Here is a 19,225-nt window from a genome sequence, read left to right on the forward strand (position 1 = left end):
AAGGAAGCTTTAAAATTCTTTATTTTATTGTGTTAAATATGTGAAGAACTCCAGGCTAAGTTCAGTTAGAAGCACTGACAAATATTTTATATGAAATTTTGTAAGCAATGTTAAGTTACTGAGAAGATAATCAATGCAACATGATGCTGATTAAAGAAGGGAAAGAAGAAAGATGAAAGGGAAAGGGGAATAAAGGAAGTATAGTAGCCCCCTTCTTTATCTGCAGGAGATACGTTTTAAGACCCCTGGTGGATGCCTGGAACCATGGATAGTGCCAAACCTTATATGAGTTGTGTTTTTTCCTATACATACATACATACCTATGATAAAGTTTAATAAATAAATTAGGTATAGTAAGAGATTAAAAACAATAACTAATAATAAAAAAGAACAATTATAACAATATATTGTAATAAAAGCTATGTGAATGTGGTCTCTCTCTCTCAAAGTATCCTATTGTATTGTACTCACCCTTTTTCTTGTGATAATATGAGATGATAAAATGCCTATGTGATGAGATGAAGTGAGGTGAATGACATAGGCATTGTGATGTTAGGCTATTATTGCCCTTCTGACTATATATTTCCAAACCACAGTTGACTGTGGGTAACTAAAACTGTGGAAAACAAAATGGGATAAAAGGGAAATACAGTAATGAAAGAAGGAAAGAAAAGACAGATTAAGAGAGATAAAAGAGACACCTGCTTGGAGTTCTGGGTAATACATTCCGGTCAGAATTAGGAATGATTAATAGGATTTAAAATGCTTCTAAGAATTTAAATCCTAGAAACAATAAGTTCTAGACAGTATTCATGAAAAAAATTACATTTGTATTTCCTAACATTTGAGTTTTCAATTTTTAAATAAGAAGGGAATCTATAGAATTACAATTGTAGGTCAATATGGATATTCTAAAATTATGAGGTACAGGAAATCTGGCTTTTTAGGCATATAGATTTGAAAAAAAAAAAAAGGCCACAAATGCTCTTACAAGAAGTCCCACTTTCATATTTTTTCCATAATTATATTGGTTTAATTAAGGTAATTATGCAATAAATTTCCTTACTTGTACTAGATTCTCAGAATCTATGCATATGACTTGTATCACAGTGGTGAGAAAAATGTCTGGGGTTCTCTTTAATATTATAGTGAAATTTAAATATTAATTTAGAAATACATTTCAAAAACCAAAAATGTTTTCTTAAAATTCTCCAATGTTATTATAAGCAGATTAGGTCATTTCTACAACAATGGTAACCAAATTAGAATAGAATAAAAAGAGAACAAAAGACTCCACATGGAAATGACCATTCTAGTATGGGTACTGGGCACAAAAGTAATGTAATAAAATTTTGAAAATATAAATGTTGCAAGGAATGGTGAATAAGATATTTATTTATTTATAAAGATTTTATCTATTTATTTATCTATTTGAGAGAGAGTGCAAGTGGGGGGGTACGGACAGAGGGGGGAGGGAGAGAATCTAAAGCAGACTTCACACTCAGTGCGGAGCCTGATACAGGGCTCGATCTCATGACCCTGAGATCATGACCTGAGCTGAAACCAAGAATCCGGTGGTTAACTGACTGAGCCGCCCAGGTGCTCCTGCATAAGATATTTTAAAATAAGGTTCACTTTTAAAAAATTCTGTCATGTTAGGGTGTCCTTCGTATTCATATACACATGGAGATTCTTAATGTTATAGTTTAAAAAAAATCTCATTTTTGAGGCCACTATTCCCAGCACTCAAAACATCTGTTTTCAATAAGGACATCGGTTTATTTTATTTTATTTTATTTTATTTTTTATTTTTCTATTATAAGGCTCTAGTACCTGCTCCACAGGGCATTAGATACAATTTGATGCTGTGTCTTACAGGAAAATGAACAGGCAGGTAGGAGCAAATTCCTCCCACTAACTGTTTAGATCCCTACAACAGGAGTTCTTGGTTTTTCACATGTATCTGAATTGGCTTGAGAACACAGTGTATTTGCAAATTTTGGCTGTATTCCCAGGGACTTTGGTCCAATTGTTCTGGGAGTGGTTCTCAGGAATCTACATTTTGACAAGTACAATAAACCAAAATGTTGACTTTGTTGCAGGTTATGCAAGGATCACATAAAGAGAAACACAGTTGTAAAGCAAGTGCCTCCATCTGTGGCATGATCAGAAAAAACGATCATAGGAGGATAACCTCTGGAGAAGAAATGGACATTATTAATAGGAAGGATGTCAAAGTACTCTGTTTATTAAAGTTAAGGATGGTGTTTTTTAGTCTTTTGTCTCAGAATCTGTAAAGAAGGTGGTATGGGAACCAAAATATCTGGCTTTAGAAATGAGTCCCATCATTAAGTATCTCAAAGCATGTTCATATTTGAATAGCTTTGGGTTCCACAGATGCAACATTTAATACCACTAATCACAAGTCAACCCAGAGATCATTATTGATTTGTGTATTTGCTGATGCAAAACTTTCACTTGTGTACCTCATGGGGAAGGTGTGTAGAGATGTCATTTAACTAAAGATTGAGTTTAGTGAACCATGTAGCACATTTATTTCAACACAGGATATTTTATGTGTAATGACCCTCACAAACTGACAAAAACAGAGAGAAAATATTGGAGATGTTAAATGATCACTAATGTGGTGGGAATACATATAAAAGGAAAGGAGGCTTCCAGGGAAAGTGAAACATGAAAAACATGAAGGGGTACAAATACTTAAAAATGTATACAGGTCAGATTTTTGAAGCCTAGAACAGTTTTGTGTCTCAACCATTTTTTTTTTTTTTTCAGCTTTGATACCTGAAAATGGACAGTTTGGGAAGAGAGGAGATTTTCTTTCCACAGGACTAGGCTAGGTAAGTAATCTCAGAGGGCCTAAGATGTTACCATTAAATTTAAGGTATTTTCAATCTACCTGTTCCCTGTCTCATGTCCAGTGAGATTAGTTTTAGGTGTATTTGGGGGTGTGACACTATCTGAAATTAATGAAATTATACAGGAATATTTCTTCTGATGTTCCTAAGGTACCCAATTCTTTTAGAGCAGTGGTTCTCAAGGTGTGGTCTTTGCATCGGTGGAATCACTATCACCTTCAAGTGTGTTAGAAATGCATATTCTCAGCCCCAGCCTCCAGATCTACTTCATCAGAAATTCTGGGAAGTTCCCACCAATCTAAAACTTAACAAACCCTCTAAGTGTTGCTGTGAAGCATGCTGCATTTTCTCCTCAATATGCTTAATAAAGGGAACTAAGAACTTTAAAGTGATGCTGGTCTAAGAAGCCCATCAAAATCCTAAGAAGTAAAGCTAAAGACTGAATGCTAAGAAAAGGGACCACTGAAGAAAATGGACAGGAAGGATCTAAAATAAAAGCTGAAAGAGTCCACCACAAGGGTAACAGGCAAGAAGCGGAAGCAGTTGTTAGACTCTGGGCAATAGCCCTAGGGCCAAAGTAAGCCTTGTGACAGATTCGGGAGCAGCAGCATCATAGTTGGTTGTCATCATCATCATATCACCACCACCATCATCATCACCATCACCACCATCACCACCATCATCATCTTATTGGGTGAAAACACATGATATTCAGACACTGGACTAGGGGCTTACATAGATTATCTAGTTTAACCCCTACAATAAATTTGGGAGGATTTAAAATTTGAATTTTATCTGTTTTATATATGACAAAACTGAGCCTTAAAGAAATTAAGCAGTTTACCACCAAATTTATTTAAGTAGGGAAGAAAGAAAACTGAAATTTGAAGCAGGCAGTGTGACTTCAAGGCCCACGTTCTCAACTGCTATTCTTTCCTGATATCTCATAGCATCTTGGAGCTAAAGGTGGCTTCACCATTAGGCAAGAAAAAAAGAATACAGTATTTATTTAATGACTAGTTAAATGGGATGAACAGAAACTGTGAAGGGAGAGGAAAGTAGAATTTGAAAAATTCAAAAGACTCATATTTTGAAGGAAGGTGCTGTGGAAGGAAGAAGGATGGCAGCCATTCTTAGAAACAGCATCTTTGATATGGTGAAAACACATGGTTGAAGCATGAGTAGGAAGCAGTATGAACAAAACAGGATGATCACTGATATAATCATAAGGTTTAATGTCCTAAGGGGCAGTGGATCAGCCAACTGGTGCTAGATATAAAATGCCAACATCCACATAATTGTCAAAAAAAATCCCCCTTCATGACTTAGGCTCAAGGAGGAGAAGATCCTTTCTTCACCTCTCTTACAAGTATAGGATTTGTTGCTCATTTTTTCTTCCATAGCAATGTGATTAAAAAAAAATACAATAGTATCTTGAATCACACAGATATGGGTTTGAAACCCTATCCTAGGCCAACAGGCAGCCTTGGGCAGGCTCCTCATTGTATCTGAACTTTAAGCTTTTGCCTATTTATAATAAAGTTATGAATACCTAAATAATAATATTATTAGAATCAATGGGAAAATGAACTGTAGGGGTTCAGAAAGAGTTGCCCCAAGATTTGTACTTTTGGCATGCAGATTATTTAGAGCTAAAAATAATCAAGGCCCAAAGACTCAGGAAGAAATGTTGACCTTCCCTCTAACTGCTTAAAAGAATTTAGATAGAGGACCTGCTCCAGCAAGAGAGTTATCACCATAAATAACTACATTATAATATGAACCAGGGGCAGTAGATAAGGAGGACCCTTGCAAGCACTGTTTAATCAAAGTCCTCCCTATGTCCCCTTGTTTCTGGATGGCTCAGCAACATTTGCTTCCCAAACATTTACTCTTTTTCATTTTCCTGTGAATTGCTTTCCTTTTCCTTTGAAGTCCCAGACCAGCAGCCTTTTCTCTTTAGTTCAGGGTGATATATATACCTCATTTTGCCTGTTTTTGGAATCTCATGTCTATGTGGATCCCCATATATATGAAATTAAATGTGATTTTTCTCCTATTAATCTATTTTATGTCAATTCAATTCTTAGACCAGTTAGAAGAAACTTGAAGGTTTTGCAATAGAATAAACAGTACCTGGCACTTAGTAGTTTCTTCTCCATCACTTAATATTCATTTATTAAATTTCACTTAATATGAAGTTATTAAATTTAACTTCATGTTAGTTAAATTTAAGTTAATTTCACTTGCGCCAACATGGCATGAAAATATATGCAAGTATGATCTAACTTATTTCTAGCTCTAACCCTCTCAGGATTAGTACATTTAGTTCATAACTAAAATGTACATAGATAAATAAGAAAAAAAAAGGGGAGAGGGCTTGGGGCATCTGGTGCTAAGAGCTGACTTAAATATAAATATGGTAGTTTTTAAAGTCATAACAACAAATTTCCCTTCCAGTAGAAAACGCTTCAGATTTGAATCTTGGTCTGCTTGGCTCCAAACTACTCACTCCTTCAACTCTTCATGTGACCTTGAGCATGTAACCTAAATTTAATGAACTTCTGTTTCCTCACCTAGAAACAGGTTGCTTCTCCCTCTGCCCTTCACCCCGCTGGTGCTCCCTCTCTCACTCTCACTCTCTCTCACATAAATAAATAAAACCTTAAAAAAAAAGAGAATTCTCATTCTTGTTAAAAAAAAATTGTGTAGGAATCTATAATATAATATGGAGCTGGTCATTAGATAAGGGGCTTTAAGAAAACTAGTTACCTCCCCTCCTTCTGCCATTGCATGGGATAGAACTTCTTTTGTTTTGAAGAAGGTGTGTGTGTATGTGTGTGAGAGAGAGAGAGAGAGAAAGAGAGAGAGAATGTATGTCGTACTTGTGTTTTTGAGGGAGCTGGTAAATTAACCCAATTGCATATTTATACATCTCTGGTTATGTTTATACATTTATAATGGACTGCCTGAGATCCAACCCCTGAAGTATCATGTTATGGAGCTCTACCACTCTGTACTCAACTACAAGGAAAACATTCTATGTCTGGACTGTGACTGGAACTTTGCAAGTCAGTAGACATGCCTTTAACATTCAATAAAATGAAGCTGTCACCATTGCAAATGGACTGAGATAGAGGTCACATGACTAAACCACCTCTGGACCGGACAGTCTCTGATGTATTTTACTCCAGTTTCAATCTATTAATCAGAGGAGTTGGGAGAGCAATAATTTAAATGCTGCAATAATCAATTCCATTACACATTAATAGAAGCTACAGTGAAACTTTCCCATACCACTGACTGCATTGGAATCCTGACAGGAGCCCTAAGACCATGCCTAATTTCCATTAAATTTACATAAAATTGTAAATCAAGAATACATGAAAACAGCCCTAATATTTGTTAGTGCTTAGATCTTTCCTGATAGATGGATTGATACTGCTTGTGGTTTAACTTCCCTTGCAATAAAATTGTGCAGCTGATCAGCTTTGTTCTCATCCTGCAATTATGGGGGAAGGGACTCATGAGAGCTATAGTTTGGGGCATGTGTATGCCACTTAGGGTTTTCAGCCTATAAAACCATGACTCAGATGTGACCTTGGGAACCCCAATCTAGAAGCAGATTGTCCCCAATGACTTTGCAGATCCTGGTCACTGGATCTGCTCACAAATAACGTACCATTAAATGGAGATACAATTTAAAAAGAAAGCTGGCAATGACTCATGGAACACTACATCAAGAACCAATGATGTAATGTATGGTGATTAACATAACATAATAAAATAAAATTTAAAAAAAAAGAAAAGAAAAGAAAACTGGCCAGCTGAGAGGATGTCAAGGCCTCTGGAAATTTTATTTTTCCAAATAACACTTACTATCATAAAAACAGATAATTAGTAACATTCTTTATGCTGAAGATAAAAATCAAGCTTTCAGCAAAGCATCCAGTACCTAACAGCGGATAAAGTGCACCTCACATGGTTCTAAGCATTCTGTGTGTTCTTGTTACCCTGTTCCAACCTCTTCAATAGATAGGGGCTTTGCTATGTGCTTTTATATTCAGGGCTAAGAGAGAATATTCTCATCAAGGGTATTGGCTCACAGTGGCACTTTTTATATTCTCCTTAGTCCTCTTATTTTAAGTCTATCCTTTCCGAGAGAAAATAGACATTTAAATGCAATAATGCATTTGAAAGGTTTTTTTTCCTTCAGAAAGGATTTTGCAAATATTTTGTACATGTTTATTTTCTGCTTCTCACCTCTCCCTTACCACCCATCTATCCCACCTTTTCTTACCTTGCACGATCAAGTAAACTTGGGAGGTCTTGGGCTCATGCTGTGTCTGAACTGAGCAAGTATAGGAACCCTCATCATAGACATCCACCTTCTGGATTCGGAGGCTGTATTCCAGAGAATGGCGTTTCTCCAGCTCAACCCGAGGGTCCAGAGACCACTTGTCATGCCCAGCAAAAATGATGCCAGAACGGTTCAACCAGGCCACCTTCGAGTTCTTGTCTTCTACAACACACCTGGCAGAGCAGAATAACAACATTAGAACCTCAGTCCTACCTGCATCTGCATTCATTCTCCACATGATTGGCCTCAACAAGACCAATCAAGAACAATAATTATATGCAGGATGAATAATTGCCATGCCATTTTTTAGAGTCCTAAGTATTGTCACTATTTCTCCTAATTACCATCCAATGGATGGATGTCATTATATTAGACTCAATTTGGCAATAAACAATCAGTATGAAAAATGCAGGCAAATAAAATTAAATAGGTATTGACTTCTCACTGGATTATCTTCTTCTTGTCTAGGAAAAGGTCATTCACACAGAACTCCATCTGTTTAAGTACCTGAGAATTTGACAAGTGATAATGTGGCACATTTAATGAGTTTTGAATTGTATTAATTCTTCCACAAGTATTTCCTAAAGTCCTATGTGATGGTAGATACAATTTATGCCCCAGTGCTGTAGGAATTAGACCAGATTTCAGAGTTTGCTTCAGGTTCTTAGAAGTTTGGAATGCCTTCTCCCAGGAGTGACAAGTGTGTGAATAGATACAAAGGTAAGTAGACAGGTGTTATGTCAAAGAAGTCAGAGCCAGCATCATCATGCCTAAGTCTGGTTCCAGCTGCTGAGGGCAGTATGATGTCTGCTGGCAAGACGGCTTACAACCAGCATTTCTGGCGCATCAGAATGAATTCAATATTTTATGGGAGATGAAGTAACCAATTTCATAGTTTGTATTCCAAAAAAGATGAAGGAAAAACGTTTATTTGAATGACTACTTATTTTAAAAACCTAAAAGGATCTCTTTCTGAAATTTGCAAGAAAGAGGCAAAGAATACAGATTAATGGGTAAGGGGTAGCTACTTCGTGGTGAATGAAGTTTTCTCCTTCAATTACACTGAGAATCTGGAAATGGAAAAATCGAGCAAAAAACAAACAAACAAACTTCTCTCTGTATCCCTTTGGCAAGATTTATGTCTGCCCCACAGGGAGATTGTGCCAGACCCTGTTCACAACTGTAGAGCCATCTGCTCAGCACTCTGGGGCATGAGGGATGGGGAGAAGAAGCCAGGAGCATGACAGCAGAACAATTAAAATACCATGTTCTGGATTCTCCAAACTAAGTCAAATCCAGGTTTTCTCTCCAGTCAAAAAAGTCATAGAGATTCTGCACCCACGCTTAGACAGGAAATTAATGCATTATCTACAGGCTGTCTACAGTAGGTATACAGAGGCTAACTCAGTCTTAAAAGGAGAAAAGCTGAATCCTTTTAAAATACCTCACCTATGGTTCAAAAGACCTCCTAATCCCATTATTTTTAAGTGAACTGAATATTTTTTTTAAAGATTTTATTCATTTATTTGAGAGAGAGAGAGAGAGAGCACACATGAGAGGGGGGAGGGTCAGAGGGAGAAGCAGACTCCCCGCTGAGCAGGGAGCCCGATGTGGGACTCGATCCTGGGACTCCAGGATCATGACCTGAGCCGAAGGCAGTCGCTTAACCAACTGAGCCACCCAGGCACCCGTGAACTGAATATTTTATTTAACATGAGAACTTTATTTAATTACTTGAGTTCCATGATCCGCAGGTCTCTCTTCTCTACCTATTTATTTTCAAGAACATAAGTAGATGAAGTCATCATTTAGTGTCTCTATTAGTCCGTATGCGTTTCTCTGCCATGGAGATATTGTTGGGATTAATTATATGTTTGATAATTTAGAACTTCTCCACGAGGGAGTACAAAGCTAACTTCATGGATACTTGCTTCTTCTTTCCAGACTTGATTTGACTTTTCCTGTTTTATTATTTTGTGTCATTGTTTCTCTGTCCTTCATGATATTTGTGGCCCTTCTCAACTGAGAATCATTTAGGAGTTAATAGGCTGTTTGCTGCTTTCTAGAACATAAACCAAGTCACTGATGTAGATTTACTGTGTTTTTCTTTTCTACAGAGAAGAATGGAAATTTGCCTCTACAAATGCATTTTAAATCTTCTATCATATATCTCCTTGCACTTTTCTCCTCTATGCAGTTCAACACAGCAGCAAACAGATATGCTGCATCATAGAGATGTATTCTGAATAATGTCTAGCCAAAAATATGCTCCTAATATGTTCATTTTGGAAAAAAAATACTATATAATCTATTTTACATTAATATGGCTTACAAATCAATTAAAGACAGATATTTTGTTCTCTTCATTTAGGTACCTCCAAAAATTAATCTTATGGAAAGTAGGTACTTAGTAAATGCCTGCTGCAAAACTGACAGTGTCACCCTTACAGAGAAGAGGATATATGGTTACCTATTTCCCACTTCTCCATCCCAAACCCTACAACATCAACTAATGAACTGGACAAATTTCCTTATCAGCATGAGGTAGAGTTTCTAAGTCAGGTGTTTAGGGTCCTTTGGACATTTTAGCAATTTTTTGTCCATGGAAAAGTTAAACTTATCACATAGATCATTATTCCAAATTATTCTCAGAGAGTGTTCAGATTTATCTTACCTAAAGACATAATTGATTATTTCAGCAAAATTGCCAGACCCACAAAAATGTAACTACTGAAACAATACATTATGTGGAAATTTTGCTATGACAATCTACATAACATCTTATTCTTACATTGTGTTTTGTCTTATATTTATTTTTAAAATTTATCTTTTACTTACAAGTAAATGAAAGGCATATTAGAATATATACACATACATATACACTCACACTTTTTACTTAGTATGGTTAGCCAAGTAGCTAAGCAGAGCACAATGTGGTACTTTTCTTTTTTTAATTTTTACTTTAAGTAACCTCCGCACCCAACATGGAGCTTGAGCTCAAAACCCTGAGATCAAGAGTCACATGCTCTACTGACTGAGCCAGCCAGGTGCCCCAACAATGTAGTATTTTTAAAAGGATAAGCACTCCTTCAGATAGTTAAGGGTTCTTTTTTCTGTAGTCAGTAGTTCCAAAGTAAATATATTGACTCTATAAACTAGAAAATAATCTTTCCACAACATGACTAAAACTTTCATACTGAAAAATGGCAAAAATAATACAGTTTCAGAACTAATTTAATTTTTTAAAATTTTGATATCTTGATTTAAGGTGGCAACCATTTCAAGCCATAAGAAGTGCACATAAGTAAAAGATGGTAAGAGTCGGGGCGCCTGGGTGGCTCAGTTGTTAAGCGACTGCCTTCGGCTCAGGTCATGATCCCAGGGTCCTGGGATCGAGCCCCGCATCGGGCTCCCTGCTCAGCGGGAAGCCTGCTTCTCCCTCTCCCACTCCTCCTGCTTGTGTTCCCTCTCTCGCTGTGTGTCTCTCTGTTAATCAAATAAATAATATCTTTAAAAAAAAAAAGATGGTAAGAGTCAAAATAATCTCAATTTGTAGAGCTTATGGTTGTTCAATGAAAACAACCAGTCACACAGGGTAGTCACAGAACACCTAGTTATTCAAAAATGAGGAAATGCTGATTTAATGCAGACCCAGGTTCCCAGAATGCACTGACTGACCAGCAAGCATCATGAGCTTTCATCTAGGAGGTAAGTTGGCTTAATTTTGCAGTAGGCATTCCGGTAGAGTAAATGAGTATTCTCATGACATGCCATCATAATATAATAATGAATTACCCCCTATTCAGAATACTGCTTCAATACCAGACAATCCAGTTCAGAACTGGATACCTAATGACTTTATTTTCAATATCAGCTGAGGCTAAAGCTGGAAAAGTGTGAAGAGATGTATTTTATTAATAAAATATTTTATTTTTCTATTTAAATTCAGTTTAGCTAACATATAGTATTATTAGTTTCAGGGGTAGAATTTAGTGATTCATTAGTTGCATATAACACACTGTGGTCCTTACATCAAGTGCCTTCCTTAATGCCCATCACCCAGTTACCCCATCACCCCACTCACCTCCCCTCCAGCAACCCTCTGTTTGTTTCCTAGAGTTAAGTCTCTTATGGTTTGCATCCCTCTCTGTTTTTATCTTATTTTATTTTTCCTTTCCTTCCCCTATGTTCATCTGTTTTGTTCCTTAAATTCCACATATGAGTGCAATCATATGGTATTTTTCTTTCCCTGACTAACTTATTTCACTTAGCATAATACCCTCTAGTTCCATCCATGTCATTGCAAATGGCAAGATTTCATTCTTTTTGATGGCTGAGTGATATTCCAGTGTGTGTGTGTGTGTGTGTGTGTGTGTGTGTATGTGGGCTATATATATGTGTGTGCTATATAGCACATCTTTTTTATCCATTCATCTGTCAATGGACATCTGGGCTCTTTCCATATTTTAGCTATTGTGGACATTGCTGTTATAAACATTGGGGTGCGTGTGCCCCTTCAAATCACTATGTTTATATCCTTTGGATAAATACCTAGTAGTTCAATTGCTGGGTTGCAGGGTAGTTCTATTTTTAACTTTCTGAGGAAAATCCATACTGTTTTCCACAGTGGCTGCCCCAGTTTGCATTCCCACCAACAGTGTAAGAGGGTTAGCCCTTTCTCTGTATCCTCACCAACATTTGTTTCCTGAGTTGTTAATTTTAGCTATTCTGACCAGTATGAGAGGGTGAGATGTATTTTAAAAATCTGTAAGTGTTATGTGTTGTTTAGATTTAATAGAATGTTTTCTCCAGGAGCTCACGACATTGCAAATCATTCCTGGATTTAGAAAGGACTGTTCCTTAAAGAGAGTGGGTGTTGGTGCCAAGAAGAGAGGAAGAGAATGTCCTACTTCAGGTGGGATTTTCTGGCAGGCAGCTGAGAACATGGGGTTACTGTTCTCTAGGAAATCATCTATTATTAGTATACCATTCCTTTTCATGGATCTTTCTTATGACCTCATCATACTCTATATCGCAATAGCATTATCTGTATTTACCTTTCCTCATAAGCTTATTAACGACAGTGGCCCTCCTGGAGTTTACCTATGGAGCCCTAACAGGGCCTAACAGCACACAACCACCATGTACACAGTAGGCACTAACTGAGATGTAGAATACATAAACTGAATTTAATTTAATACATTACTATTAGGTCAAACATCAAATATTTGTTAATTATCTAAGAGGTGCAGAATAAATGGGTAACTATTTTAACATTTCTTAAGAAATAATTAAAAGCATCTGATACAATGGGAAATTTTAAAAGAGAATTATTGAGTGTGGTAGTAACATGAAAGTAAAGGAGAGAAAAATATGTGCTCAGTGCTTTCATTATAAAGAAACATCATGTCTGGGAATTACATAATCTGTGTCACATGTGAAAAAGTGAAAGAAACATAAAGCACTAGAAAAATGTTTAGTGGGTTGCCCTCTCTAACCACTAACCCACAAATATCAGGTGGGTTACTTACCTTAACTATGGGCCTATGATTTTTTTTTAAAATCAGCTTTTAAAAAAATTACAGGAAAGGAAAGCAAACAAATTTTTATCTTCCCTGTTCAGTATATCTGCAGCCATAAAACTGTCACAAAAAATCAATGCACCCATAAAAATCTCAAGCATTGGATCTCTGCAAACACTTTACACCAAGCATATTATGCACATTTATACAAAGAGGTACATCGACAATTCTACTCATACCGCCTAAGTCTGCTCCTAAAACGATGAGTATAATTGGAGGCAGAAAAGACATGCTAAATTCAGTCTATAGCAATAGATTGCTTAATAGCATATTTACTGACAGTATATCCATGATATAAGTGATACAGATCTACCAGATATTAAGCCTGTTCAATTGCTACAGACATATCTCTTCGTATTTAACAAACATTACTTGCTGCTAAAAATGTTTTGATTTAGCATTAGAATTTATCTAAACTTTCCTTTCTTTCTCAGGAATGCAATCTGGTATTTACTCATTTATCACAAGTAAGTACATTTTACTCAATCTCTCACCAGTTACCTATCCTCATACTTCTCAACTATAAGGACCAGGGCAGTGGAAATGGATAGGTAAGAGATTTGTTTTTAAAATTAAGAAAGAACGTGAGATTAGTGGTTCTCAAGTGGGGGCAATTCGTGCATGCAGATGATATGTGGCACTATCTGGAGACATTTTTTTCATTGTCACAACCTGAAGTGGGGAGGTTGTTGCTGGCATCTAGTGGGTAGAGGCCAAGGATGCTGCTAAACATCCTACAACATAAAGGACAACCTCCACAATAAAGATATCCCACATGTCGACATGGCTGAGCTGAAAATCCCTGAGTCAGAACTTGGTCTCTTGGTTTAAATATCTGGAAGCATAGGGCAAACATCTATAGTGCAATGGTGTTTTTTTTTCATAAGCATATGCTTCTTAATTTACAGATACTTAATTGCCACTAGCAAAGTTCCTGAATTATAAGTCATGGTCATGACAGAATCACTACAAGGAAGTCTAGTCATGCTCTGGTCATAAGTTAGTAGTAAATGAAACACTGCCCCTTTGCTGTTTCATTTTAGTATTATAATTATACATCAATATAGTCTTGTACAGACAGTCCCCAGCTTACAATGATTTGACTTATAATTTCTCAACTTTTACAACAGTATGAAAACAATACACTTTTAGTAGAAACCATACTCTGCATTTTGAATATGGATCTTTTCCCAAGGTACTGATATGTGGTTAAGATACTCCCTCATGATGCTGGGCAGTGGTAGTGAGTCACAGCTCCCCGTCAGCCAGGCCGTCACGAGGGTGAACAACTGATACACTTACAACCATTCTGTACCTACACAACCATTCTGTTTTTCACTTTCAGTATTCAATAAATTACATGAAACATTCAATATTTTATTATAAAGTTAAGTTTTGTGTTAGATGATTCTGCCCAAGTGTAACCTAATGTAAGTGTTCTGAGCACATTTAAGGTACGCTAGGCTAAGCTATGATGTTTGGTAGGTTAGGCATTTTTGATTTATGATGTTTTCAACTTATGATGGGTTTATTGGGATGTAACCCCATCATGAGTCAAGGAAGATCTGTACACTACTGATGGTGAATAGGAAAGCTATAACTTGGTTACTTCCTAATTTAATGCTGGAGAAATCATTTAAATTTAGTCTTTTTCTTTTTTTCTCTCTATATAAATGGACCCATTGAATCCAGAACAGATAAGGAAGAATCAACTCAATTAGATCAATTTCACTTTTAAGGAAATTATTAAACTTTAATAAAAAAAAATTAAAAATTAAAAGAAAAGAAAATAAATGGAAAGCTATTTTTAAATTAACTTTTATTATTTTTCACATTTGGACTCTCCCTCTTTTGTAAGATGTGTAATGATTCAAGATGTGAATGGAAAAGAAGTCTTCAAGAATATGTTTGCCCTTGATTTTAATGTTGTTTGCATTGTACTTTAACCCTACAAACAAAATCCTTAGTGAATCATCAAAACTATCATAGAATGTAGAAGGAAAGAGTCTCTGTCTGAGAGGTAAGGCTGTACATTCCCAGTATTAGTGCGTGAAATCAGGAAAAGTAGACGATGGAATAAAGTAGGCTCTCTTGAGTCAGAGGTCCTTAGTCTCATTTTATCATATTATTTTAAGTATAATGAATTCCAACAGCACTGTGCAAAGACATTAAAAACAATACATGCCAAATCAGTTAAAAAACCAATTTAAATATTTTTGAATTATTAAACATTTTGGGTCATCTCTGTTTCATTACCATGCTATAAGATTAAACTCAGAAATAAAAGAATTGTGGGCACTGGTGACCCTTAGGTGCTCCTGCTAGCCTTGTCTACAGCAAGAAGCCTCAGCTCTCTAGCTGTCTTGCTCCCATTTCTACCGCCTTCCAGACTTGACTTATGGCTTTGAACCCTGCCTACTCTGTTGGCCTCATTCTGTTGTTCTTATGCATGTATGCTCTCTTAATCATGATCCTCTTGAAACTTTTGAACTGATCTTAGTTTGATGATAATTTATTTTTCTATATTCCTACTGAATTTTACTCCAATTAACACCAGTACAGTTATCTACATGGTATGATGATCTCCCCTCACCCCAGCTGCTTCGCACACATTCATGCACAAGTGCCCGCATGCACACATGCATATAAACACACAGAGAAGTAGTGACAGATGTTCCACAGAAGGTGAGAATGGAGAGGTAGCAAACCACAGGAACCAGATTCATGTGATTCTATTACTGGGCATAACTATTTAGGAATCTGTACTCTTCTGATGGAATGTTAGGATAAAAGACATACTGTTTAGTTCCTACAGGATAACTGATTTTAGTTCTGTTCTTCAGAACACAGATAAGTCACTTAGCCTCTCTGTATCTTAGTTTTTCATAAGTAAAATTAAGCTAATGATACTTTACCCAACTTCCTAGAGCTACTCCATGCATAAAATGAGGTGATGTACACGGAAACATTTTATAAGATGTAAAACAATATCTGTGCTCATATTCATACTCTCTCATGGTAGATAAGAAGAAAATAGTTATATGTAGGGGTGGATAGGAAGGAAAAACACTGATTTCCCTAGGCCATTCAAAAAGTTTATCTCTTCACAGAGTGTGATGACACTAAATATGTATTATTTCCCAGACTCTCTGATCAATCATGTATTTCTTTAAATATTCAATTTGCAGTAGTTATTTGCATGCACTGTGCTGACAAAGCACACTTTCTGTGATTGGGTTACTCTCTACTAGGATTATTCATCACCTATAAGAGCAAAAAAGAATCCACATGGCAACTGGTAAAGCCAGGGGAGTTTGTGTCATTTCTGAAGCAATGAAAAGTCCTCCCTAGACATGCTTTTTATCTCTTTTATCAGTAGGGAGTACTTGTCCAGCCACATGCATCCTTTTTTAAATTTTTATTTATTTTTTTCATGCATCCTTATATAAGCATGATATGACACATGTATTGCTATATTTTCAGGCTCACTTTCTTTAAGAAGAAGAATTAACGCATATCCATGCAGGTGGCACAGTTGAGGAAAGCAAGTAGAGAAGGAGCAGAAATTATCCACCAAATTAGGTACTGAGTACGTCGCAACAACTTCTCAATTCTAGGACAATCTGTGCTCCTCTGCTTTTCACATCAATTGTGTCGTCTCTACATTCACATAGAAGAAATGAATGGAAAAGAGGAAGAAAGAAATTCTAAAAAGAGATCAGAATGGAGACTGAGGCCAGGAGAGAACAGAGTGCTATCTCAGTCACTGCTAAGATCAATCCCAGGAATGTTTATAAGCGGTTGGAAATAGCTCTTCTAGGTTCTTTCCAATAGTCTCGATCAGTCTAGAAAACAAATCGTTATGTTCTTAGTCACACCGTAATTCAAGATCCTCAATTTATTTGTAAGAAGTGAAGTGGAAAAGTCATGGGTTCCATAGTTTAGTAGCTTCTGGCAAGTTACTTAGCAGAGAAACACAGCACCGGGCGTGTTTCCGTGTTCAGGTTGAAGAGCAGGAGCCAGTTTCCTGCTCTGCTTTCTAGCACCATCACATACTTGCTCTGTGCTCTCAGGATATTTGCTTAACTTCTTTGTGCCTAGGGTTCCTCATCTGTAAAATGAAGAATGATAGTTTCTACTTCAGTGGATAGCTGTAATGTTTAAATGAGCCCTAAAAGGGTTCATTATTACCAAAGAGCTTCGGTGTTTTTCTTCAGCAAAACATGGATAATGATTTTCTTATCATATGATTGTGATTATTAAATGGGCTAAAGTATTTAGAATACCCAGTAAGCTTCGGAAGAGCCTAATAAAATCTTGTCCCCAACGCTTTTCATAATTTGAGTCTTAGGCATTTCACTCTGCATAAATCCCATTGTTGGGCTAAATCCAGCAACGTCCAGAAAGTGTTTAATCCAATTCCTTCCTTATTAACAGCCATTTCTGGGAAATCTCCTTCTGCAGGCCTGGGTTCTTTTGCATCTGATACCCTCTGGCCCCTCTAATCAGTAGTTGTGCCCCTAAAGCCGACAGGTGTTAAATTGAAAGCAAGATGATGCAGTATGATTGTGGTGCAACAGTGTAAACTGAGGTTCTAATGCCATCTCTGAACATTTTTAAGGGTTTTTTTGGCATACCTGTGCAGAGGCAGCTTAGGTCTTAAATGCCTTACCACTTTCAATCGGATCCAGTTAGAGTCCACACATGGCTCTCTCTCCAAGGCAGCTTGAACAGAGGACAGTTGGTCAATGCTGTACATTGTGATCTGCTGAAATCTGCTTGGTGAAATTGGGGTTCCTCCTGGACTGGATGAGTCACAGTCTTTGCCTTATGGACCCTCAGGTTGCAAGAACAAGGCTTATCTTTTCTCCTTCTCTGTATGAGTGGCCATTATCCTCTCACCGAAACAGCAAGTATCTATAACTCTTTCCTCTCCTTTAAATTATGGATTCTCCTCTTTCCTTACTACTTGGTTGAGTGAGGGTGAGAAGCAATTTTAAACCTTGATTTGTTTTGATTCTTGCTATGAGTCTCTGTTCTCTGTGAAAAATCTCTCTCATTTAGAGGGGGGGTGGGAAGCTGCCTTTAGTTGTACCTTTGAAAGAATAAAATGAGTCTTAGAATCCTGGCTCAGATTTCTAGTTAAAATTTTTACTCACTATGCAATTAAAAACAATTCCACAGCTATTTAAAGAAAATTCTGTTACCTTCTGAGTCACTACAAAGTAAATATCAAAAGTATGCTATATTCTAGAAGTAAAAAAAATGTCCTCTATATTGCTCTATACTATGCAGTTTACTCTTTATCTCATTCCGGCAGTAGGGAGAAATAAAAGTGCTCACAATAAATTATAACGCATTTAGGATGAGCATTCTGTTGTATGAGACTTGGCCATAAAGTCAGGAGACTATTTTCCACAAGTCTCACTTGAAAACCCAGCCCCCTACTTTATAGTCTTATCATACACAGCATTATATAAATGTTATCATCGGAGCAGAACCACGTTATAACATGACTCCTCATTACATGCATTTGGATATAATTTGTATCAAATCATGCCCTCTAAGACATCGCAATTAATACATACAGCATGTATGATATAACAGAGTTAACATACAGTAAGCATATAAGTAAATAAATAAGTAATGAGACTGTCTATCAGAACTACCGTTACACAGGGTTCTGCTGTCTAGTTTGCCTACCTTATTAGAGGTAGCAGAAATAAAGGCAGATAAATACAAAGAGCAAAAGAAGTCTATTTTTTAAATGTACTTGGTGGATACAGATGTGAAATAGGGGACTCTGGTAGCTGCAAATTGAAAGAGCACATATTATCAAACAGATCCATCTTAGCTGAAGGAAATGTAGTGGTCCCCTCCCCACACTGACAAGAAGCCAATAGATCACTGAATGCTTATAAATCACAAGGACTGTTCTCACATGGAGAACTGTAATCATAGGGATTTTTCTGACTTCCACGTTCACTTTTCCATCACCCACATTCTACCCCACCTCGCTTCCTTTGTTTCCTATCTCCAGAAGTATTTTTTTTTTCTTATCACTTTCTTCTAAAGGACAATGATGTGAGGAGGTCTTCATCCTTGTGTGATAGCCAATTCTTGTGGTTTTTCTTCTTTCTCTCTCCATCATTTTTTTTTTTTCCTTACCAAACCCTTCCTTGAAGGTCTGCCTGTCTTGACCATATCAACGATCAGGACATGAATGGGACTCAGGATTAAGTAATCAAAAAGAGCTTCAGAAATTACCAAGAGAATGGGCATGAAAGCAAGACCTGATGAGTTTGGGATGAAAACCCATCTGTGAGCTACTCTACTGAACTTGGTTTACTCAAACTGGAGAATTATACCTGCCACTGTAATCCCCAACTTACACAGAACCCTGA

General features: G+C 36.8%; 1 protein-coding gene across 1 annotated transcript in view; it reads right to left on the bottom strand.

The window, feature by feature from the left end:
- Positions 1 to 19,225, bottom strand: part of LSAMP (limbic system associated membrane protein) — a 658,124-nt gene that overhangs the window by 307,590 nt on the left and 331,309 nt on the right. The window contains exon 2 of the mRNA XM_045902916.3: positions 7,180 to 7,412. Within this exon, the coding sequence (XP_045758872.1) occupies positions 7,180 to 7,412 (233 nt within the window). The remainder of the gene's footprint in view (positions 1 to 7,179; positions 7,413 to 19,225) is intronic.

This window comes from Mirounga angustirostris, unplaced genomic scaffold, assembly GCF_029215605.1.
Source record: "Mirounga angustirostris isolate CCGP_5_RB_7025 unplaced genomic scaffold, mMirAng1.0.hap1 SCAF_1, whole genome shotgun sequence".
In the NCBI taxonomy this organism is placed as follows: domain Eukaryota; kingdom Metazoa; phylum Chordata; class Mammalia; order Carnivora; family Phocidae; genus Mirounga; species Mirounga angustirostris.